This window comes from Callorhinus ursinus, unplaced genomic scaffold (assembly GCF_003265705.2).
Source record: "Callorhinus ursinus isolate GAN/ISIS: 27379988/994484 unplaced genomic scaffold, GSC_fseal_2.0 scaffold14, whole genome shotgun sequence".
Taxonomy (NCBI): Eukaryota; Metazoa; Chordata; class Mammalia; order Carnivora; family Otariidae; genus Callorhinus; species Callorhinus ursinus.
Window position 1 is genome coordinate 33477415 of NW_027397076.1, and position 23748 is coordinate 33501162.

The 23748-nt window shown below is 38.9% G+C and overlaps 1 protein-coding gene across 1 annotated transcript in view; it reads right to left on the reverse strand.

Moving 5' to 3' along the window:
• The window catches only part of RAB21 (RAB21, member RAS oncogene family), a 38630-nt gene extending 34135 nt beyond the window's left edge, over positions 1-4495 (reverse strand). The window contains exon 1 of the mRNA XM_025883006.2: positions 4095-4495. Coding sequence (XP_025738791.1) covers positions 4095-4247 — 153 coding nt within the window. The 5' untranslated portion in view covers positions 4248-4495. The remainder of the gene's footprint in view (positions 1-4094) is intronic.
• Positions 4496-23748: the final 19253 nt, after the last annotated feature.

The window sequence follows — 23748 nt, forward strand, 5'->3', positions numbered from 1 at the left end:
TGTATGTATAATTATATATAAAATTATAAGCAATTTTAAAATTGGACAGCATGGGTTCTCAAAATAATCCATGTGAAATTAATCCCATTACCTTTTTGACTGAGTTACCATGAAGGAAACCAACACAGACTAAGCACCATCTATTCATTCAACAGCAAACATTTATTGAAAAACACGTGCCAGGCACTGTGATAGGAGGTTTACCTATGATGGCTCTCTATTTAACCAACATAAAAATCCTGTAATTAAAGGGGTACCTCACTGGCTCATTCAGTAAGCACACGACTCTTGATCCCTGGGGTTTCTAAGTTTGAGCCACATGTTGGGTGTAGAGATTACTTAAAAATAAAATCTTAAAAGAAAATTCTGTAAGATCCTCCCATTTTATAGATCAAGAGCCAGCTTACAAACATTAGAATAACCTGCCAAGATCATGATGGCTATGAAGTAGAAGCCAAAATGCAAAACCAAGTCTAACTTCAAAGTCCTGTCTCTTTTTACCACATCATATGGCCTCCTAATGCAGAAACACAGTGTATCTTGTCTTCTGCAAGCATTTGACAAAGCATCTTATGATATCCCCTGTGGGCAAGACTGATGTAGTTAGAGCTAGATTTATAATGCTGGAATAACCATTTTCATTAAAGGCTTTGTGTCCACAGCAATCAATTTCAAGCTGTCTTCTGTTTTCATTATCATTAATATGTACAACACTCCATTGTTTCTCACTCAAGAAGACAGACTGTGGCCCATGCATAATCTGAAAAAGCCCCACCCTAAGATTCTGGATATCTAAAGAAAAATATACCTCTGGTCATGCATCACTGGACAATAATGAGACCTGCTGCAGAGCTTTGTACTTGGCCATCTGTCTCCCTTTTCAGTCTTTATTAATGCCTGATGAGAACACTGAAGACAATCTTAGCAAATTTTCAGGTGACAAAGTTAAAATGAGTAGCTAATCTGGACAGTAAGGAACATACCTTCTTCTTCTTTGCATGTCCAGAACCCAACCAAGTGCCTGACCCACAGGTCATCTTTCTTGAATTATAAAATCAAACTTAAAAGGACATCAACAGGCTTTAACCACTGGAGTAAATCTATCAATTTTAATGGGTCAAATATATTAGGGACAAAAATACAACTATAAAATCAAAGAAAAAAGAATTTGAGGGATGTAACGCCTTTTTTTTTTTTTGGAAGCAAGACTAAGACAGTAAGCCCAATATTAATCAATGTAACAGCTGTCCACAAGCTCATAGAATCTTTTCTATTTCAGTGTTGGAAAAGGATTCTCAATAGGGAAGGGAACTGTACTTTGCTCAGTTCAAACCACACTTGGAATCATTTCTACAGTTCAAAGAATCACATTTTAAAGAAAGAGGACAATGATTAAATGGTAAGTGTCTAGAAAAGATGTCAAAATAGTGAAATGATTTAGAATGATGTCATAGGAGATTCCTTTTGAGGAACCAGAGCTGTTTACCCAATAGACAAGACCAAGAGGTGTGATAGCTATCTTCAACTATCAGAAGGGATGTCCTGTGTGACCAAAATTCAGAAGACAGAACTGGAAACAAGGAAACAGATTTTGGCTTTATACACAGAAAAACTTATTGGAAATTAAAACTGTCCAAAATGAAGTGGGCCATCTGAGGACACAGTGAGTTTTCCACTTTCTATACCAGTTCATCTTACCTCTAAGAGGAGATGAGACAAAAGTGGACTATCACTTGACCGAAACATTAAACAAAAGACTGAAACAGTGAACCATAAACTACTTTAGGTTCTGCTCAGTCTTACAACTCTTTGAAATAAGATTGCAAGAAAGTGTACTTTGTAAAACACAAAGTATGTTACAAAGATAGGTAGTAGGTAGTTTTGTTGACAGAAAAGAGACTCTTCATGTCTTATCTTCTAATCCATAATCTCCTCCCCATTTGGAAATTAAAAGCATACGTGGTTATGTTTTATGGGTCACAATTCTCTAAAAAAAATTAAAATGAGATAAACTGATATGTAACGGAGAATAGATACAATGTTGCTTCCATACATTGGTATGCAAGAAAATCCTCAATTCTGTAATACAATCCAGACACTATTTGTGATGATAGTCATATAAATATTACAATCAGGACTGCTATGTTTTCGATACTGAAAATCTACCATAACTTCATCCTCTCCAGTATAAGTTGCAGTAGTTTCTCTCTAATATTTAAAAATCTCTAGCCTGCTTTTAGCTTCAAATAATGAAGGTGTAATTTTTAGGCTGAAGGACTAAATTATCTTAAAAGGGGGGGCTCAATTACAATGATTTTCTCTTTTATATTAAATCTGTAGCACAAAGGTAACCATTGGGTAGTTTACCAATATCCAGAGGCAGTGTGATTTACTTGCTCAAAACCTTAAGTCAGACCTGCGTTCAAATTTCAGCTTGGGCACCATGCATGACTTGTGGCAATGTGACTGCCAACAAATTACTCAACTTAACCACGCCTGTTTCCTTGCGGGCAACATGGGGCTAATAAAACTATCTACCTCATAGGCTGTTGTAAGAATTAAATGACAGAAGAAAAATAAAGTACTCAGCACGGTAAGAACTCACTAAAGGCTAGCTATTATTCCTTCACCTAAATGAATTTCTAAATTCCAAATAATCATAGGTATTTACCCTACAAATTTCCCTGATTCACTAGCAAAACTCAACAATAACAACTATTAAAATTGTGTAAGTGCTCTTATTCAAGGATGTAAGAAAAAAAGGAGTTTCCTCATATTCATTTTTTCAGATATTATGCTTTACCTAAGAGAAGTAAAAACAGGAATAAAAATAGAATATGGAATTAGAGCATCTTTGTGAATTCTAGACTCAGTAGTTTAATATGTCACAACAATTAGAGGAAATTATGCATTCTATTAAATAGTGTCAATGTTCATACACACTACACAGTCACTAAGATCTATTGTGCAATTTGGGCCAGCAATAAAGATGGAGAGCTTCCAATAGACCAAGTCTTAAGTGATTTTATGTATGCTTTCCTGACAACCCTGTAAGCTAGATACTATCATTATGGCCATTTCAACAAAGAAACCTAGGCACAGAAAGGTTAATTAACTTGCCCAAGATCACACAGCTAGTTAAATAGATGGAGATGGGATATGAACGTCAACAATCAGGCTCAAAAGTGCACTCGATTTTACTACCTGTAACTAAATTGATCAAGTCAGTTTAGTTGGATATTTTTCTTCTAACACGTGCAAACTGATTTCTTTGGGAGAGGGAGACTACATCTGCCTCAAAGGGCTGAGTTCACTCCCAATCAATGATTACACTTCAACACTTTTACAGCTAACCATAAGATAACTGCAGAAGAAAGCCGGCCCTACACTACAAGCAAACAAAATAAGTAGCAGCAGCAACTCAACTGTTAGTTTGGGAAACCAACTGTTGGCTAGTAGTCACATGACATTTCCATGGGCATGTGGATCGACCGACCTCACAGAATGATCGTCCCATAAGTTAGACCCACGCAGGCAGCAATGAAACTGCGTAACCCATAACCGGCAAGCGGTCATTTCAAAAACCCTCCACAAATGACTGTTTTGCCAATCAGCACGTTACTCGAAGACAGGACAAAATGGAACTTGCATAAACACTTAGTCATCAGTAAGCGCTGAAGTTACAAATCACCTAGTTCGCAAAATCAAATCCGCAGCTAAGTTCCTAATTCCGAAAGAAAGAAAAAGGGCTGACAGTCGGTGACTGTAGTAGGGTGAAAGCACCTAGGGCCCAAGCGGAACTGAATCAAAGGGGAAAACTAGCCAAGCGATATGGGGGACTCCACGATATGCGCAGCCACACGGGGGACTTTTGAGGGCCCTTCCACTCCCTTCCCAAAAGCCTGCCCTAATGTCTACAGGATGCCCCGAACCCGCGTGTCCCTAGGGCGAATTCACAAAGGGCAATTCGAAGACGGAGGTGACAGGCCTGAGATTTGTAAGCCCAGATCCAGAGGACCATGGTAGCAAAGTCCTCACAGCCCCAGAGGAGTAGGGGCCCCAAGGCTCCACCTTCCGCTCCCTGGGGCCCGCACCTGCAGAGTGGTGATGTGCTTGTCGTTGAACTTGTTCTCGCAGTAGCGCAGCACCAGCGACGTCTTCCCCACGCAGCCTTCCCCCAGCAGTACCACCTTGAATGAGTAGGCTCTGCCCGCCGCCGCCCCGCCGCTGCTGCCGGCCGCAGCCATCCCGCTTCCCGGCCGCCCGAGCCCTAGAGCTGCGCCGAGCACCCCACAGCCGCCGCAGCGCCTTCACAGCCGCGGCCGGCGCAGGCCCCTCCGCACCGACCCGCCAACCCCAGGCACTGTCTCTACTCCCGCCTCCGGGCGAAGCCTGGAAGGGCAGAGGGAAGTCCGAGAATGAAAGGCCCCCGCCACCACGTCAGGCACCCGAGGAAAGACGAAGAGCACTCCCTCTCCGCCTCCCTCTAATGGCGTCTCCTTCCTCCTACGTCACACTTCGGGTCACGTGACCGCCGCGGTCGCGGGCTGCCCCTGGGACTCGGCCTAGGAGAACGTGTCTGGACGTGGGTGGGGCTTCTGGGGCCTCTTCCTGGGGTGGAGTTGGCTGTGAGTGGACCTCCTCCGCGCAGTCTCCGGCGGACCTTGGCTGTTTGCGGGCCACCGCCACTCTGCAGTTGGTGGAAACCTGGGGGATTAAGGAATGGATAATTTGAGGTAAACCCAGTTCTGGTGGAAGGTGGAAGGGCAGAACGTTACGTTCTTGTCCAGGGAATGTTCACCAGGCTAATGACCTCTCCCACCCGGGGTCGCTGTAAGGCAAATCTGCCAAGGTGCCCTTCAATCTCTCGACATTCTCTGTGGGATCCCAAATCATAGCTATTGAACTTCTTTAAATTCCCCAGGCCGTCAGGTCTCCTCCTCATCTTTCAGGTCTCAGCTTAAACCAGAAACGTTTGCCTCACCACCCATCCATCTTCTCTTTGTCTCTCCCTCTCGTCCCCTACCCCTCAAGTTAAGTAGTTCATGATACCGGTATACATACCTTCCTTAGCAGCACTTCACGGAAATTACTACGCTGAATACAGTCTCTCAGTACGCTATAGATTTAAGGACAAGAACTGTGTAAGACTTGCCCAGCTTTGAATTTCTAAGTCCCAAGTTCCAAGCTCGTAATAGGCATTCTATAAATATTTGGGAATGAATGAATGAACGATACATCCTAAGGCATTATGTCTTTGCTCCCCTGTTTTTCTGTCTTCCATGAAGCTTCTGACATTCCTTGTTGATTCCACCATGAGAGGCCTGGCTTGTTTGATGATTGTTTATCTTTCTTGATCTGCTTCCCCTTCTTTTATGAAATAACACTCTTCCAAGAAACCATAGTGGTGTTTCTGAAATTTTACAACTAGAAATCTGGTGTCAGTCAAGCAAACATATTCTTTTTCTTCAGACTCCTTTACCACTTCAAACCCGATAGTTCATTCATTCATTCAACAAATATTTGAAAGTGCCAACCACCTGCCAGTAGCTGTTCTGAACAACATACAATGTCTCTGTCATCAAGAGCTTACACTTCAGTGGCACCTGGCTGGCTCAGTTGGTAGAGAATGCAAATCTTGATCTTGGGGTTGTGGGTTCAAGCCCTACGTTGAGCGTAGAGATGGCTTAAAAATAAAATCTTTAAATTTTTTATTTTATTTATTTGACACAGAGAGAGCACAAGCAGGGGGAGCAGTAGGCAGAGGGAGAGGGAGAAGCAGACTGCCTGCTGAGCAGGGAGCATGATGTGGGACTCGATTCCAGGACCCTGGGATCATGACCTGAGTCGAAGGGAGATGCTTAACTGACTGAGCCACCCAGGCGCCCCTTAAAAAAAATCTTAAAAAAAAAAAAGCTTACATTTTAGCAGGAGAAGACAGAAACAGTCAATTACACAATGAATGCTTTCATCTTGATAAAGCAGTTCAGAGTATTTTGCAAAGGTATATCAGGACCCGACTGGTTTTGCATGCCAGAGAAGCTGTCCCAGAGATTGTTGCCTTTGGTAGGAGTAACCTAGGCCAGAAGGGAGAAGCCCTTTGCAAGTAGAACAGTATGTCCAACAGCCTTGACGTAGGAAGGAACATCTAAGGTTGAGCAACTGAAAGTGTGATAAGAATGCAGAGAGGAAAACAGCTCTAAATGAGACTGGCAAGGAAGCCAGGAGCCAATACTGAAAGGGCCTTTCAGCAAATGATGCGTTTTAATCAAGGGGCTGACATAATCAGATTTAACTTGTAAAGAAAATTACTCTGCCTATAATTTGAAAAATGGATTGGACAAGGATAACACTGTAATCTGATGTGGGGGCTAGAACTGTGTCTGTCACATTTTTAAAATCTCTAGACCTTGGAATGTAGTGCCTAACTAACATTTATTAATTACAACAAGTAAACAAATAAAGCTAAGCCTATAAAATACTGAGGTTTTGAGAAATGCTCTTGGACATATGGGGCTTTGTTAAATAGAATTATCAAAGCATTTTCCATTTTAAGCATCTAATAAGAGTAATTAACAATAGAAAGAAAAATAGTTATCTGTGAGCTTCCTATAAACTAAACCCATTTGTGGGCACCTGGGTGGCTCATTAAATTAAGTGAGGAACTCTTGATTTGGGCTCAGATTATAATCTCACGGTGGTGAGATTGAGCCCCCTGTTGGGCTCAGCACTCAGCGGGGTGTCTGCTTGATATTGTCTCCCTCTCCCTCTGACCTCTGCCCCCCACCTTGCGCTCTCTTAAATAAATAAATAAATCTTAAACACACACACACACACACACACACACACACACACACACTAAACCCATTTGTTCCTTTATTTGCTCATTCAGCAACCTCTGTGGAGTGCCAGGCAAGATGTCTCTGCCTTCATGGGGCTTGTATTTTAGTGTGGGAGGCAACACAGAAACAATTACAATAATGTGTAGTGGCCATGTTTGATGCTAACCTGGCATCCGCACCTCCTCCTTTTTTCCATCAGAATCTGGTCCTTGCTCAGGTATCCACTACTCCTGTGCAGCCCATATATCCCTAGCCTGTAGTTGGCTCTTTCTCTGTGGTTCTTTCCAGCTTTTAGAGGCAACCATTAACACATCTGAAGCAACTGTTCAGATGCTTCTGGCTGGCAAACAATACTGAGCTGTAATTTTAAGCACCAGCCACAAAGGGGCACAAGCAGCTCAATGAAATTTACCAGGTTGGTCAGAGTACACTCAACACTGTAACTCTCGAGTGCCTCCACCTGAAAAAGTAGGAAACCATTGGGAGATTTTCTTCTAAGTTATAGAAAACACAAGAATATTCCGAGAGATGTGTGGTCTAGAGGAAGGGATAGTTTTCAAGCTGTTTAACCTTAAGATGACAATAATAATTAAAAGTGTCTCCAAAAAAAATAGTGTCTCAAGAAACAACATATTTTTGTCAAAGAGGGAATTTAAGCCAAACTTTGAGGTTCTCAGAACTTACCAATTTCTACTTAAAATATATAATCTCTACAGTTCAAAAGTGAGGACAAGAAAAGAAGCCACTTTGTTTACTTGTGTTGTGTATTTATATTTACATTTATAAATTGTATTTTGTTTTTTTAAAATATTTTATTTATTTATTTATTCATTTGAGAGAGCAAGAATGAAAGAGAGAGAGAGCACATGAGAGGGGGAAGGGTCAGAGGGAGAAGCAGACTCCCTGCTGAGCAGGGAGCCCGAAGCGGGACTCATCCCGGGACTCCAGGATCATGACCTGAGCCGAAGGCAGTCGCTTAACCAACTGAGCCACCCAGGTGTCCCTATAAATTGTATTTTGAAATAACCAGAGCATGAATTTGTATCGGATGGAAGTATATGTTTGACATGATTGGCAATAGAATTGTGTACCAGCAATTTCTAAATTACTGAAAAGGTTCAGTTCAGAATATTAGCAGTCTCATTGAGTCAGGCCAGTATGCTTGCTTCTTTTTAAATGATTTTATTTATTTATTTGACAGAGAGAAACACAGCAAGAGAGGGGACACAAGCAAGGGGAATGAGAGCGGGAGAAGCAGGCTTCCCACAGAGCAGGGAGCCCAATGCGGGCCTCGATCCCAGGACCCTGAGATCATGACCTGAGCCAAAGGCAGACACTTAACGACTGAGCCACCCAGGTGCCCCGGTATGCTTGCTTCTTAAAACTAGATGTCAGTAGTGATATGGAGCTGGAAATTCTAGTTACTTGTCCACTTAAACTAGGCCTGAATGACTACATGTTTCCATTTTCTTGAGAAATAAATCAGTGTAGTGATGGAAAAGCCTCTTAACAGAGAAATTGTTTTGTTCTGGTGAAATAATTTGGTTGAGAACTCTTATGGGATATAAGATCTGTGATTTTGGAGAGCTTTTCGATAGCTCTGGATGCTCCAATGGGAAGTTTGTGAGGACATAGATACTGAGGATTATAGCATTCAGTACCACTTGCTTGAGTGCTTTCTCCTATTGGCCACCCACTCCAGCTTGGTAAGGTGTCATTTTAAATATTACCATTCCTCTATACAACTTTCTAAGTACTTCCTACATGCATCATTAACTATTACAATTACATATTTATTTATCATTATTAAAGCTGTCAGCCCTAGGGTAGTAAAGATCTATCTGCCTTGCTCACCCTTCATTATATTCTGTGTCCAGAATAATACCTAGAACATGGTGGATATAAAATAAATGACCAACCCTCCAAATGCCAGCTCTCTTATGCCTTCATTTTCAATAAATCTTTTTTTTTCTTTTGTACACACCTCCAATTCTTTGAACCTCCATCTGCTGCCAACTCCCCAACTCCATTTGCATAAGTGTCCCTCCCTTGAATCATTTAGACTAAATTCTAATCTTGTGTGTAAGGGTGAAACTCCATGAGGCTGGATAAAGAAGAGCTGCTGAGGAAAGAACATTTACAGAGGAGCTGTAATGCAGAAAATTCACCGCCATCCTGGGTCCATCTATCAGGCCTCTCTTGGTCTCTCCATCCCCCCTACTTCTAGCTCCCTCATACCCCTACCTTCCATCATCACCAGCTTTGGACTCCATATTGAGCATCTAAACTCTTCTTTTACCAGCATCTATTATTGTCTTATATCCTTATATTTCCACAGCATCATCACAGAACACCAACCTTCAAGTAAACTTCTGGAAAACTTCTCTGAGCCACCTAGATTTTGTGCAAATTCATAGTCATCAACTTCATTCTCAGAACTACCTGTCAGTTCCTTTTCTTTTCTGGCTTCAGCTTCCTCCCATATCTTTTTATCACTATAAATAAACTTTCCTCAGTCTACGTCTGGTTCTAGTTTGAGTTGTTCATAGTATTTCCTTATTAGTCTTTAGTGTGTGTAGCTCTGTACTGATCTTCCTCTTATTCCTGATATGGGTTATTATGTATTCTCTTTTTTTCTTCATCAGTGTCGCTAGAGATTTATCAATTTTATTTATATTTTTTCTAAGAATCAGCTTTGGTTGATTTTTCTCAATTATTTTTCACTGCTCAATTTCATTGATTTCTACTCTTTATTATTTCCTGCCTTCTGCTTGTTTGGGTTTAATTTGTTCTTCAGTTTCTTAATATGGAAATTTAGATTACTGATTTGAGATCTTTAATCTTTTCTAAGTATTTATAATAGCTGCATCCACAAATTTTAACACAACATATTTTCATCATATATATATATATATATTTTTTTTTTCCCTTGAGACTTCCTCTTTTTTGACCCAACAGTTATTGTGGAAGGCAGAATAATGTCCCTCTTCTTCCTCTCCTGGCCTGTCATTACTGGAAACTGTGAATGTGTTAGGTTACATGACAAAGGGGAATTAAGGTTGCAGATGGCATTAAAGTTGCTAATCATCTGACCTTAAAATAGTGAGATTATGCTGGATTATCCAGGTGGGCCCAGTGTAATCACAATGATCCTTATAAGTGGGACCCAGAAGCAGAAAAGGAGATGTGATAACAAAAACAAGGTGAGAGTGATGTGCTCCAGCATTGCCAGTTTTAAAGATATAGGAAGGGAATCATGAACTAGGGTATGCAGATGGCCGCTGGAAGCTGGAAAAGGCAAGTGGGGTTATATGTTATATGTCTTACCTATGGAACTGTAAGATAATAAATGTATTTTCTTTTAAGCCATTAAAATTGTGGCAACTTGTTATAGCAGCAGTATAAAACTAATAGTTACTTATAAATGTTTCATTTAATTTCCAAATATTTGAAGATTTGCCATATGTCTTTCTGCTTTGGATTTATAATTTCTTATAGCTTGTATGATGTTTATTTAAATTTGTTTTAAATTGTCTCATGGTCAAGAATCTGGTCTCAGTGAACATTCTATGTGTATTTGAAAACAATGTGCATTCTGTTGTTGGGACAAGTTTTTTTTATAAATGTCAGTTAGGTCAAGTGAATTGATAGCCGTTATTCAGATCTTCTCCATATTGATTTTCTATCTAATACTTCTGTGATGAAGTCTCCAACTCCAGTTGTAGATTTGTGTATTTCTCTTTTCAGCTCTATCAGTTTTTGTTTCATCTATTTTGAAGCTCTGTTATTAGATGCATATACATTGACAACTATTACATCTTCTTGGAGAAATGATCCCTCTACTATTATGTAATACTCATCATTATTCCCGATATTCCTTGTTTTGAAGTTTACTTTGTCTGATATTAATATAGTTGCTGTAGGGGTGCCTGACTGGCTCAGTTGGTAGAGCGTGCAACTCTTGGTCTGAGATTTTGAGTTTGAGCCCCACATTGGGTGTAAAGAATAATTAAAAAATAAAATCTTATATCTATTTATATATATAGCTGTTTTAACACTTTTTTAACACTCTTGATTATTGTTTGTATGGTATATCTTTTTCTTTCTACTTTTATTTTCTTTTTTAAGATTTTATTTATTTATTTGACAGAGAGAGAGAGCACAAGCAGGGGAGTAGCAGGCATAGGGAGAGGAAGAAGCAGACTCCCTAGTGAGCAGAGAGCTCTATCCCAGGACCCTGGATCACGACCTGAGCCAAAGGCAGAAGCTTAACAGACTGAGCCACACAGGCGTCCTTATCTTTCTACTTTTAATCTATGTTTTTGGGTTTCTTAGAAATGGTATAAAGTTGAATTTTGTTTTGTTTTGTTTTAAATCTAGTCTGACAACCTCTGGCTTTTAATTGGTATTCTTGTCTTAATTAAACCCACAACAGGTATTCTCAGTAAATGACTCTGCTGAAATCACTAAAAGCTAGGTTAACAGGTATATTCTTGCTCAACTTCCAACTCTCTTACCTAATAATAAAAGGAATAGCTACAATTATTCAGTCTTTTTCATGTACCACACTTTTGTTTACATGTATTTACTAATTTAATTCCAGTAACAATGCTATGAGGTGGGTACTATTAGTTTCAGCCCCAGTTTACAGAGAAGAAAAACCAAGGTAGAGAGAGGTTAAATAACTTGACTAAATCACATTAGGAAACGTTAGAGCCAACTTCCAAATGCAAACAGTATGGCTCCAGATATTAATCTCACATTATATAACCTATCTTTATTTTTTTAAGATTTTATTTATTTATTTGACAGAGAGAGAGAAAGCATAAGCAGGGGGAGGGGCAGTGGGAAAGGGAAAAGTAGACTCCCTGCTGAGCAGGGAGCCCAACACAGGGCTCAATCCCAGGACGGATCAGGACCTGAGCCAAAGGCAGACATTTAACTGACTGAGTCACCCACGCGCCCCATGACCTGTCTATCTTTAAAGTTGAGTCTTCCATTTCAAATTCATGTTTTAAATAAGATGTCTTCATGCATTGTCTCCACTTTTTCAGTAAAAAAAAACAAAACAAAACACTACATCTGTTTCCAAAGCACTCTTCATGTATGATTAAAAATGATCTTTATCTTGCAAAATCCAGTAGAAATGTCTTAATTTATCTGTCTGGCTTCTTCTACTGCATTTGACTTTATTAACCACTCCTATCTAAACTGTATTAGGTATCTCTTTTCTGTGCTCCCATAATGCCCTATACATATTCTTTTTCTTTTTTTTTAATCATTAAGGACTTTTTCTTGTTGTTTTTAACATATAATGTAATATTGGTTTCAGGAATAGAATTTAGTGATTCATCACTTACATATAACACCCAGGGCTCATAACAATTGCTCTCCTTAATACCCATCACCCATTTAGCCCACCCCCCACCCACCTCCCTCCATCAACCCTCAGTTTCTTCTCTATCCGTAAGAGCCTCTTAGGGTTAGAAAAAAAGAAAAAAGAGTCTCTTATGGTTTGCCTCCCCCTCTCTCCTCTCTCTTTTTTTTTCTTTTCCACATGTTCTGTTTTGTTCCTGAATTCCACATATGGATGAAATTATATGGTATTTGTCTTTCTCTGACTGACTTATTTTGCTTACATAATACTCTGTAGCTCCATCCATGTCATTGCAAAATGGCAATATTTCTTTTTTTATGGCTGAGTAATATTCCAGTGTGTATATATACCACATCCTCCTTATCTATTCATCAGCTGATGGACACTTGGGTTCTTTCTATAGTTAGGCTATTGTTGATAATTCTGCTGTAAACATTGGGGTGCATTTACCCCTTCAAATCTGTATTTTTTGTATCCTTTGGGTAAATGCCTAGTAGTGCAATTGCTGGATCATAGGGTAGTTCTAGTTTTATCTTTCTGAGGAACCTCCATACTGTTTTCCAGAGTGGCTGCACCAGTTTGCATTGACACCAACAATATAAGAGGGTTCCCCTTTCTCTCCATTCTCACCAACATCTGTTGTTTCCTATGTTGTCAATTTTATCCATTCTGACAGGTGTAAGGTGGTATCTCATCATAGTTTTGATTTGTATTTCCGTGATGATTAGTGATGTTGAGCATCTTTCCACGTGTCTGTTAACCATCTGGATGTCTTCTTTGGAAAAATGTGTCTATTGTATCTTCTGCCCCTTTCTTTCTTTCTTTCTTTCTTTCTTTCTTTCTTTCTTTCTCTCTCTCTCTCTCTCTCTCTCTCTCTCTCTCTCTCTCTCTCTTTCTTTCTTTCTTTCTCTTCTTCCTTTCTTTCTTTCTTCTTTTTTTTTAAAGATTTTATTTATTTATTTGACAGAGAGAGACACAGTGAGAGCAGGAACACAAGCAGGGGGTGTGGGAGGGGGGAAAAGCAGGCTTCCCGCCGAGCAGGGAGCCCGATGCGGGGCTCGATCCCAGGACCCTAGGATCATGACCTGAGCTGAAGGCAAACACTTAATGACTGAGCCACCCAGGTGCCCCCTTTCTGCCTGTTTCTTAACTAGATTACTTTTTTTGGTGCTGAGTTGCATAAGTTCTTTATATAAGTGGATACTAACCCTTTATTGGGTATGTCATTTGCAAATATCTTCTCCCATTCTGTAGGCTGCCTTTTAGTTTTATTTTATTTTTATTTACTTATTTGACAGAGAGAGATACAGCGAGAGAGGGAACACAAGCAGGGGAAGTGGGAGAGGGAGAAACAGGCTTCCTGCCGAGCAGGGAGCCCGATGCAGGGCTCGATCCCAGGCCAAATGCAGACGCCCAACAACTGAGCCAGCCAGGCGCCCCTGCCTTTTAGTTTTATTGATTGTTCCCTCACTGTGCAGAAGCTTCTAATCTTGATGAAGTCCCAATAGTTCATTTTTGTTTTTGTTCCCCTTGCCTCCAGGGATGTGTCTAGTAAGAAGTTGCTATAGCTGAGGTCAAAGAGGTTGCTGACTATGTTCTCTAGGATTTTGATGGTTTCCTGTCTCACATTTAGGTCTTTCATCCATTTTGAATTTATTTTTGTGTGTGGTATAAGAAAGTGGTCCAGTTTCATTCTTCTGCATGTTGCGGTCCAGTTTTCTCAATACCATTTATTGAAGAAACTGTCTTTTCCACTGGATATTCTGTCCTGCTTTATCAAAGATTAGTTGACCATATAGTTGTGGGTCCATTTCTGGGTTCCCTATTCTGTTCCATTGATCTGTGTGTCCGTTTTTGTGCCAGTACCATACTGTCTTGATGACTACAGCTTGAAGTCTGGAATCGTGATGCCTCCTGCTTTGCATTTCTTTTTCAGGATTGCTTTGGCTATTCATGGTCTTTTGTGGTACCATACAAATTTTAGGATTGTTTATTCTAGCTCTGTGAAAAATGCTGGTGGTATTTTGAGAGGAATTGCATTAAATGTGTAGATTGCTTTGGGTAGTATAGACATTTTAACAATGTTCTTCCAATCCGTGAGTATGGAATTTTTTCACATTTCTTTGTGTCCACATCTTCAATTTCTTTCATACGTGTTCCATAGTTTTCAGAGTACAGATCTTTTATTTCTTTGGTTAGGTTTATTACTGGGTATCATATTGTTTTTGGTGCAGTTGTAAATGGGATAGATTACTTGATTTCTTTTTCTGCTGCTTCATTATTGGTGTATAGAATGCAACAGATTTCTTTACATTGATTTTATATCCTGTGACTTTGCTGAATTCATGTATTAGTTCTAGCAATTTTTGGTGGAGTCTTTTGGCTTTTCTACATAGAGTACCATGTTGTCTGCAAATAGTGAAAATTTGACTTCTTCCTTATTGATTCGGATGCCTTTTATTTCTTTTTGTTGTCTGATTGCTGAGGCTAAGACCTCTAGTACTATGTTAAATAGTAATGGTGAGAGTGGACATCCCTATCTTGTTCCTGATTGTAAAAGAAAAGCTCTCAGTTTTTCCCCATTGAGAATGATATTAGCCGTGCGTCTTTCATATATGGCTTTTATGATGTTGAGGTATGTTCCATCTATACCTACTTTGTTGAGGGTTTTTATCAAGAAAGGATGCTGTATTTTGTCAAATGCTTTTTCTGCATCTATCGAGAGGATCATATGGTTCTTATCCTTTCTTTTATTAATGTATATCAGATTGGTTGATATCACCTCTGAAGCCCAGGAATAAATCCCACTTGATCATGGTGAATATTTCTTTTATTGTACTGTTGGATTCATTCTGTTAGTCTCTTGTTGATAAATTTTTGCATACATGTTCATCAGGGATTTTGGCCTGTAATTCTCTTTTTTAATGGGGTCTTTAATTTTGGAGTCAAGGTGATGCTGGCCTCATAGAATGAGTTTGGAAGTTTTTCTTCCATTTCTATTTTTTGGAACAGTTTTAGAAGAATAGGTATTAACTCTTCTTTATACGTCTGGTAGAATTCCCCTGGGAAACCACCTGACCCTGGACTTTTGTTTGTTGGGAGATTTTTGATATACTGATTCAATTTCTTTGCTGGTTGTGGGTCTGTTCAAATTTTCTATTTCTTCCTATTTCAGTTTTGGTAGTTTGTATGTTTCTATGAATTTGTCCATTTCTTCCAGATTGCCCAGTTTGTTGGCATATAATTTTTCATAATATTCTCTTATAATTGTTTGTATTTCTGTGGTGTTGGTTGTGATCTCCCCTCTTTCATTCATTATTTTATTTGTTTGGGTCCTTTCTCTTTTCGATATGTCTGTCTAGGGGTTTATCAATTTTATTAATTCTTTCAAAAAACTAGCTCTTAGTTTTGTTGATCTGCTCTACTTTTTTTTTGTTTATTTGTTTCTGTATCATTTATTTATGCTCTAATCTTTATTATTTCCCTTCATCTGCTGGCTTTAAGCATTATTTGCTCTTCCTTTTCTAGCTCCTGTAGGTGTAAGGTTAGGTTGTGTATTTGAGACTTTGGCTTCTTGAGGAGGCCTGTATTGCTATGTATTTCCCTCTTATGACCACTTTTGCTGCACCCCAAAGGTTTTGGACTGTCGTGTTTTCATTTTCAGTTGCTTCCATGTATTTTTTTAAATTTCTTCCTTAATTTCCTGGTTAACCCATTCATTCTTTAGTAGGATGTTCTTTAATCTCCATGTATTTGCAGTCTTTTCAAAATTTTTCTTACAGTTGACTTCGAGGTTCACAGTGGTCTGAAAATATGATGATATGGGGCGCCTGGGTGGCTCAGTTGGTTAAGCGACTGCCTTCGGCTCAGGTCATGATCCTGGAGTCCCGGGATCGAGTCCCGCATCGGGCTCCCTGCTCACCAGGGAGTCTGCTTCTCCCTCTGACCCTCCCCCCATCTCATGTGCTTTCTCTCTCATTCTCCCTGTCTCTCAAATAAATAAATAAAAATTAAAAAAAAAAAAAGAAAATATGATGATATGATCTCAATCTTTTTGTACTTGCTGAGGGCTGATTTGTGACCCAATATGTGATCTAGAATGTTCCATGTGCACTCAAAAAGAATGTATATTCTGCTGCTTTAGGATGAAATCGTCTGAATATATCTGTTAAGTCCATCTGGTCCAGTGTGTCATTCAAAGCCATTGTTTCCTTGTTGATTTTCTGCTTAGATGATCTGTCCATTGCTGTAAGTGGGGTATTAAAGTTCCTTACTATTATTGCATTATTCTTAATGAGTTTCTTTATATTTGTTATTCATTGATTTATATATTTGGGTGCTCCCAAGTTGGGGGCATAAACATTTACAATTGTTAGACCTTGATGGATAGACCCCTTAATAATGATATAATGCCCTTCTTCATCTCTTGTTACAGTCTTTGTTTTAAAATATAGCTACTCCAGGTTTCTTTTGGCATTCATTAGCATGATAAATGGTTCTCCATCTCCTCACTTTCAATCTGCAATGTCTTTAGGTCTAAAATGAGTCTCTTATAGGTAGCATATAGATGGGTCTTGTTTTTCTTTTTTATGCATTCTGATACCCTATGTCTTTTGATTGGAGCATTTAGTCCATTTACATTCCAAGTGATTATTAAAAGATAGGAATTTAGTGCCATTGTGTTACCTGTAAAGTTGGTATTTCTGATGATGCTCTCTGTTCCTTTCTAGTCTTTATTGCTTTTGGTCTTTCTCTCCCACTCAAAGAGTCCCCTTTAATATTTCTTGCAGGACTGGTTTAGTGGTCATGAATTCCTTTAGTTTTTGTTTGTCTGGGAAACTCTTTATCTCTCCTTCTATTCTGAATGATAGCCTTGTTGGATAAAGTATTCTTGGCTATGTATTTTTTCCATTCAGCACATTGAATATATCATGCCACTTCTGGCCTGGAATGTTTCTGTAGACATATCTGCTGTGAACATGATCTGTCTTCCCTTGTAGGTTAAGGACTTTTTTTCCCTTGCTGCTTTCAGGATTCTTTCCTTATCCTTTTATTTATGTTCCTTGTATTTTGTGAATTTGACTATGATATGTCTTGGTGATGTCAGCTTTTATTGAATTTAATGGGAGCTTCCTGGATTTCTGTCTTTTCCATCCCCAGATTAGGGATGGCTTCAGCTATAATTTGTTCAAATAATCCTGCTCCTTTTTCTTTCTTTTCTTCTTCTGGGACTCCTATGATACAAATGTTATTTCACTTTAAGGAGTCGCTGAGTCCCTAAGTCTACAGTCATGATCTGATACCTTTCTTTCTGTCTTTTCTTCAGCTTCATTATTTTCTATAATTTTATTTTCTATATCACTGATTCATTCCTCTGATTCATCTGTTCTCATTGTCATTGCATCCATTTGGTTTTGCATCTTGGTTATAGCATTTTTCATTTCGGCCTGACTAGTTTTTATTTCTTTTATCTCTGCAGTAAGGCACGCAGCTGGTTTTCAGAACTCCAAATTTTAGAAATCTGCTTGGTGCAGACCAGTGCTGGTCCTCTGGAGGAGAGTCTTGCTGCACCGTTGTCAGTGCTGGCTTGTCCCAGAAATTGGTTGTGTGACTGTGCAGCAGTTCAGAGTTTATGGTAAAGCAGAGCTAAAAGCTGGCACTGAGGTTTGCTGCCCTCAGCCTGTGTCTTTGTTCCTGTGCTAGGGAATGGGGCAGCTCAATGGTGCCTGCGGGTCTTTTGTCCCAACACTGCCACTCCCAGATGCACTCCAAGCAGGGGAACTGCTTCTCTCCGTGCAACCCAGGGAATCATAAGACCATGCTGCCAGTGTCTCTACCCTCCTTCCCCATTGGAGCACCAACAGGCGTGACCCTATCGATGGTGTAGACCATCAAACTTCAGACTCTGAGCTCCACTGTTTATAAAAACTTGTATTCAGTCCCGTTCCCAGTCAATGGTTTTGAAGAAAGAGTTTTTCTTGTGCAACTCCCTGCATGCGCTTTCATTCTCTCTCTCTTTCTCTCTTTCTCCTCTGTGATCAGGTCTTCATCCCATTTGCAGCACCTGCAGCTCTTCTCTTCCCCCAAATCAACTTTCTGCAGCTCCTACCTTCTACGATGTGGCAGTTTTTTCAGTCTAGTTATGCGGTTTTGCTCTCTCAGTCCTCAGATCAATTCCTGGGTTTTCAAAATGATTTGATATTTATCTAGCTGTTTTCAAGGGACGAGGCAAGCCTAGGGTCCCCTTACTCCTCCACCAACTTAACTCTCCACCCTATATATATCCTTATTTTTGCAATTATATAATGCATCATAATTAAATGTTCAGGAGCTTGTCTTCTCACTATCTCATAAGCCCCCTGATATTAGAGATTTGTTTCTTATTTTTGTATGTGCAGTGCCTACTATAGTGCCTGGCACATTGTACGCATTTAAAAATATTTTGTTAAATCAGTGAACAATTGAAAACCATTTACTGATAATGAGTATATTATTTGTTGTCACTACTATGCAAGCAAACAGAAAAACCTCTCAAAGGCACAGATATTATGAGCTACATTATTTATTAAGATTGAATGGAAAGGAGGTGAAGCTTGGCTGAAACTCAACCATTCTTCTCTTTCCCAATGGAGACCCTTAGGATGCTCTGTAGAAAAAAGAAATTAACGAGATTTGTCTTCTTTATGTTCCTATAATACTCCCCTAGTGTGGTTTTCATTTAAAAAACAAAAAAAACAAGTTCCAGTGAACTATGGACTTGACAGCATTAATAACAGCTTTACTGCTTCCACCCTCATGTGTTTTCCCTGCATTTAGGAACGAAGACACTTTTATCAACCATTTTCAGATGCTGTATCTGTTACGTTCAAGAACATCAGGGACTGCTTTGAAGAATCAGTTTGATTAAGTTAGGGCTAGAATTCTGCAGCTCTGAGATTCCTCCTCCCTAACTATGAACAACTAGAAAAGGAGGGGGAGGAATGAAACAAATGGACACAGGAAGCACAGGACTGTGATCTTTGAGCAAAGGAGAAACAAACTAGGTAAGCATTAGGATTGCCCTGGCTTTCTGCCTATGGAAAATTTTTGGTCACAATGCAGGAATTCACATTAAGATGAGAAGATAGAGATTGAAGTTCAGGGATGCCACACAGCTAAAATTGGTGGGACAGGGAATCAGAGAGAAAGATGCTAGAAAAAGAATTCTAGAAATTTGCATAGCTGTCCTTCTTTTGAAGTTTTGAGACTAAATTCCATCTTGTGAGTGAAGGGTGAAACCCCATGAGGCCAGGCAAAGATCAGTTGCCGAGGAAGGAACATTTACAGAGGAGCTATAATGCAGACAATTCCTAGAGCTCACACAAGTCTTGGAATTATTCTAGTGCCCATCAGACAGAATGCAGAGATCTCATTGAATAAATGGGTCATTCAGTGGAGATCTGAGAGGTCCCACCTTAGTGGTGGAGCTAAACTGGTTCTATAGGAAAGACTACCTATTCACACACACCTAAAACACTTCAAATCAAACCTTGAAAAGATGAATTTGATCCAAAAGTAAGTTAACTACCTGCCAGAACAAAGTTCAACACTCTTTAATGAAACACAGTACAAGTTTTAAAAGGAATATTACCAAAAAAGCTGGAAAGGCAGAAATCAGAGTTCAGGGATGTTGAGGCTGCTAGAAATTCTGAGACAGAGAACTGGAGAGTAGGGTGCTGCACAGATAGACTTCTGGAGAACTGTACAGGAGTCCCCTCAAATATATGACTAAGAAGTGATATACACATAAGTGAGAGGAATCTTGGAAATAGCCAGTGGAAAGGAGTAAGCAGAACAATTCCTGGAGTTCCCACAGGACAGGGAATAGTTTGTATTCTCACCAGTCATGGTAGAGAGACCTCATCCTACACAGGGCATTGGGGACAGCCCTCAGAAGAGCCAGGCCTTAATAGTAGGGATAAAAAGCACAGAGTAAAGTCTTTGCTGGACCTGATCTACCATAAGAAATTTTAATAATAAGCCTGAAATGGATCAAGGTGATCCTCGAGTAGATTTAACAAAATCAAAACTCCCTTTTTTTTTTTTTAAGATTTTATTTATTTGACAGAGACAGAAAGAGCACAAGCGGGGGGAGTGGCAGGCAGAGGGAGAGGGAGAATCAGGCTTCCCGCTCAGCGGGGAGCCCAATGCGGGGCTCTATCCCAGGACCCTGGGATCATGACCTGAGCCAAAGGCAGATGCTTAACCAACTGAGCCAGCCAGGTGCCCCCAAAATCAATACTCTTTAAAAGGAAAACCGTTGTGTACTCTTGGTGGGAATGCCAAATGGTACAACCACTATGGAAAACAGTATGGAGTTTCCTCAAAAAAAAAAAAAAAAAAAAGTCATATGATCCAGCAATCCCACTCATAGGTACATATCCAAACTAATTCAAAGCCAGATCTCAAAGAGATATTTGTACACCCGTGTTCATTGCAGCATTATTCACAATAGCCAAGAAATGGAAGTAACCTGAGTATCCACTGACAAATTAATAAAGAAAATGTAGTATATACCTACAATGGAATATTATTCAGCTTTAAAAAAAGGATATCCTGTCACATGCTACAGCATGGATGAACCCTGAAGGCATGCTAAATAAGCTAGTCACAAAAGGACAAATACTGTGTGATTCCACTCATACAAAGTTTCTAAAGTAGTCAAAATCATAGAGACAAAGTAGGAAGGTGGTTGTTAAGGGTTGCAAGGAGAGGGTGAGGGGAGGGGAAAAGTGTATAGTTTCAGTTTTGCCAGGTGAAAGGTTCTAGAGATCTATTACCCAACAATGTGAATATACTTAATGCTACTGAACTGTACACTTAAAAATAGTTAAGATGGTAAGTTTAACGTTATATGCCTTTTAACACACAAAATCCATCCTCTCCAGTTAATCTGTCACCTTTGTAGTATCATATATTCACATATGTATAGGTATAAAAGTTTTTTTCTCTATTCTAATCCATCGAATATTTGTCTTTTTAGAATATCATATTGATTTGATAGAATATTTGTATTAAATGCTCGAGATGTAATAAGACAAATCTCACTCACTGTACTCATTTTATTTTTAAGATTTTATTTATTTATTTGACAGAGACAGACACAGTGAGAGAGGGAACAAAAGCAGGGGGAGTGGGAGAGGGAGAAGCAGGCTTCCCGCAGAGCAGGGAGCCCGATGCAGGGCTTGATCCCAGGACCCTGGGATCATGACCTGAGCCGAAGGCAGATGCTTAACGACTGAGCCACCCAGGCACCCCTCTTTTTTTTTTTTTTAAGCAGCATTTTCAGTAGTCTTTTTAATCTCTACCTTTTTTTTTTTAAAAGATTTTATTTATTTATTTGACAGAGAGAAAGAGAGCACAAATAGGGGGTAGTGGCAGAGGGAGAGGGAGAAGCAGACTCCCCACTGAGCAGGGAGCCCGATATGGGGCTCGATCCCAGGATCCTGGGATCGTGACCTGAGCCGAATGCAGACATTTAACCAACTGAGCCACCCAGGTGCCCTCTCTCATAATTTTCTTGACTCTTCTGTAGAATTTAACCTTCCACATAAATGCTAGGCATATTTTATTCAGTTCTATGATACACATAATTGGGGTAACAACTAATTAATAGGAGCCCCAGGCAGACTCAGTTGGTATAGCATGCAACTCTTGATCTTGGGGTCATGATTTTTATGCTAAATTTTATGCTAAAATTGCATCCAAGAATATAGTGCATTTTCCCATTTCTTCAGGTCTAATGTTTTTATATTATACTTATCAATAAAATTTTAGAGATTTCTCTTCAACTTATTCCTAAGCATTTTATAGTTTTTCCACTATTATGAATAAAATATGGAATATTTTTCTCATTTTTTTATTTCTAGGTGCTTGCTGTCAGAATACTGAAACTGAGAAACCTAATGAATTTAGTATATTGCTTTGATACATAGACACATTACTAATCTCTTATTAATTCTGTTAGTATTTTATTGAATAACTTAGGTATATGTCATCAGCAGAAAGAGAATATTTAAACTGTTCTTTTAAAATTTTTATCTTAAATAAATAATAAATAGGTTGATTCTATGCCTAGTTTCTGATTTTAATTTAAATTGTTTACCTGCCTTGCCATTTAGAATACTAGCTGTGCTGTTTCTAGAGGGGTTTTTGTTGTTGTTGTTGTTTGTTTGTTTGTTTTTAAGATTTTATTTAAGTAATCTTCAGTGTGGGGCTTGAACTCACAACCCTGAGATCAAGAGTTGCATGCTTTACCAGCTGAGCCAGTAGGTTCCCCTTTTTTAAATAAATGGTCTTTGTTATATTTAGGTAGTTTCCTTCTATTTTCTATTATACTTTGAGTTTTTATTAAGATGGCTGTTAATTTCATCAAATAACTTTTTGGTATTTATTGATGTCAATGTATGCTTTTACTCTTTATTGTTATGGTAATAGATTATGTTGATAGATTTCCTGTTATTCAAATACCATTGCATTCCTGAAACAACAAATCTTGCTTGAACCTAATTTTTAATTTTTCAATATATGTATATACACACATATATGTATTCTTTTTGCTGAATTTTGGAAGAGAATTGTGTACCTATATTAGTGAGATAGGACTATAGTTTTTGCCTGTATAAAAAATATATAGGCACCTGGGTGGCTTAGTTGGTTAAGCATCTGCCTTCGGCTCTGGTCATGATCCCAGAGTCCTGGGATCGAGCCCCACGTGGGGCTCCCTGCTCATTGGGGAGTCTGCTTGTCCCTCTCCCTCTGCCCCTCCCCCTGCTCATTCTCGCTCTCTCTCTAATAAATAAAATCTTTTTTAAAAATGATTTAAAACATATATATATTTTTTAAATTTATTCTGATTTCTTAAAATAAGTGAAGAAGCTTTCTAATTTAAACAGTAACTTTCTTAAAAAGGAACAGAATTATCTGTTCTTTAAAAGTTGTGAATCCCATCTGGTACTGGAGCCTTTTATCAAGTAGTAAATTAAAGAAAAAATCTTTACTATATCTTTTATAAAGATGGCAATTTTATACAGAGTACACATATTTGGTAATTTATATTTTGCTAGAAAATTATCCATTTCATCAAAGGCTTTCAAATTTGTTGTTATAAAATTGCTAGTCATATTCTCATAATTCTTTTAATATCTGCTGAATATGTTGTATGTCTTCTTTCTCATGCCCAATTTTGTCTGTTTTTTTTTCTTTTCACTTAATCAGACCCATGAGTTTATCTGTTTGTTATCTTTTCCTTAATATTTTTCTAGATGAGGCATGTGAATGATCTATTCTCTGAATTACTGCACATTTTCAAAAACTGTTCTTTCATGCGACAGGCTAATAACTATGTAAAGAATCTTCCCTTTTTTCATTCTAAAGATGCTATTCTACTGCCTTCAAGCTTCTAGGGTTACCATTAAGTCCAATGCAAATGTGGCTCTTTTTTTCCTTTCTCAGCAATTTGTTCTTTCTAAATGGTAGCAAATAGTATTT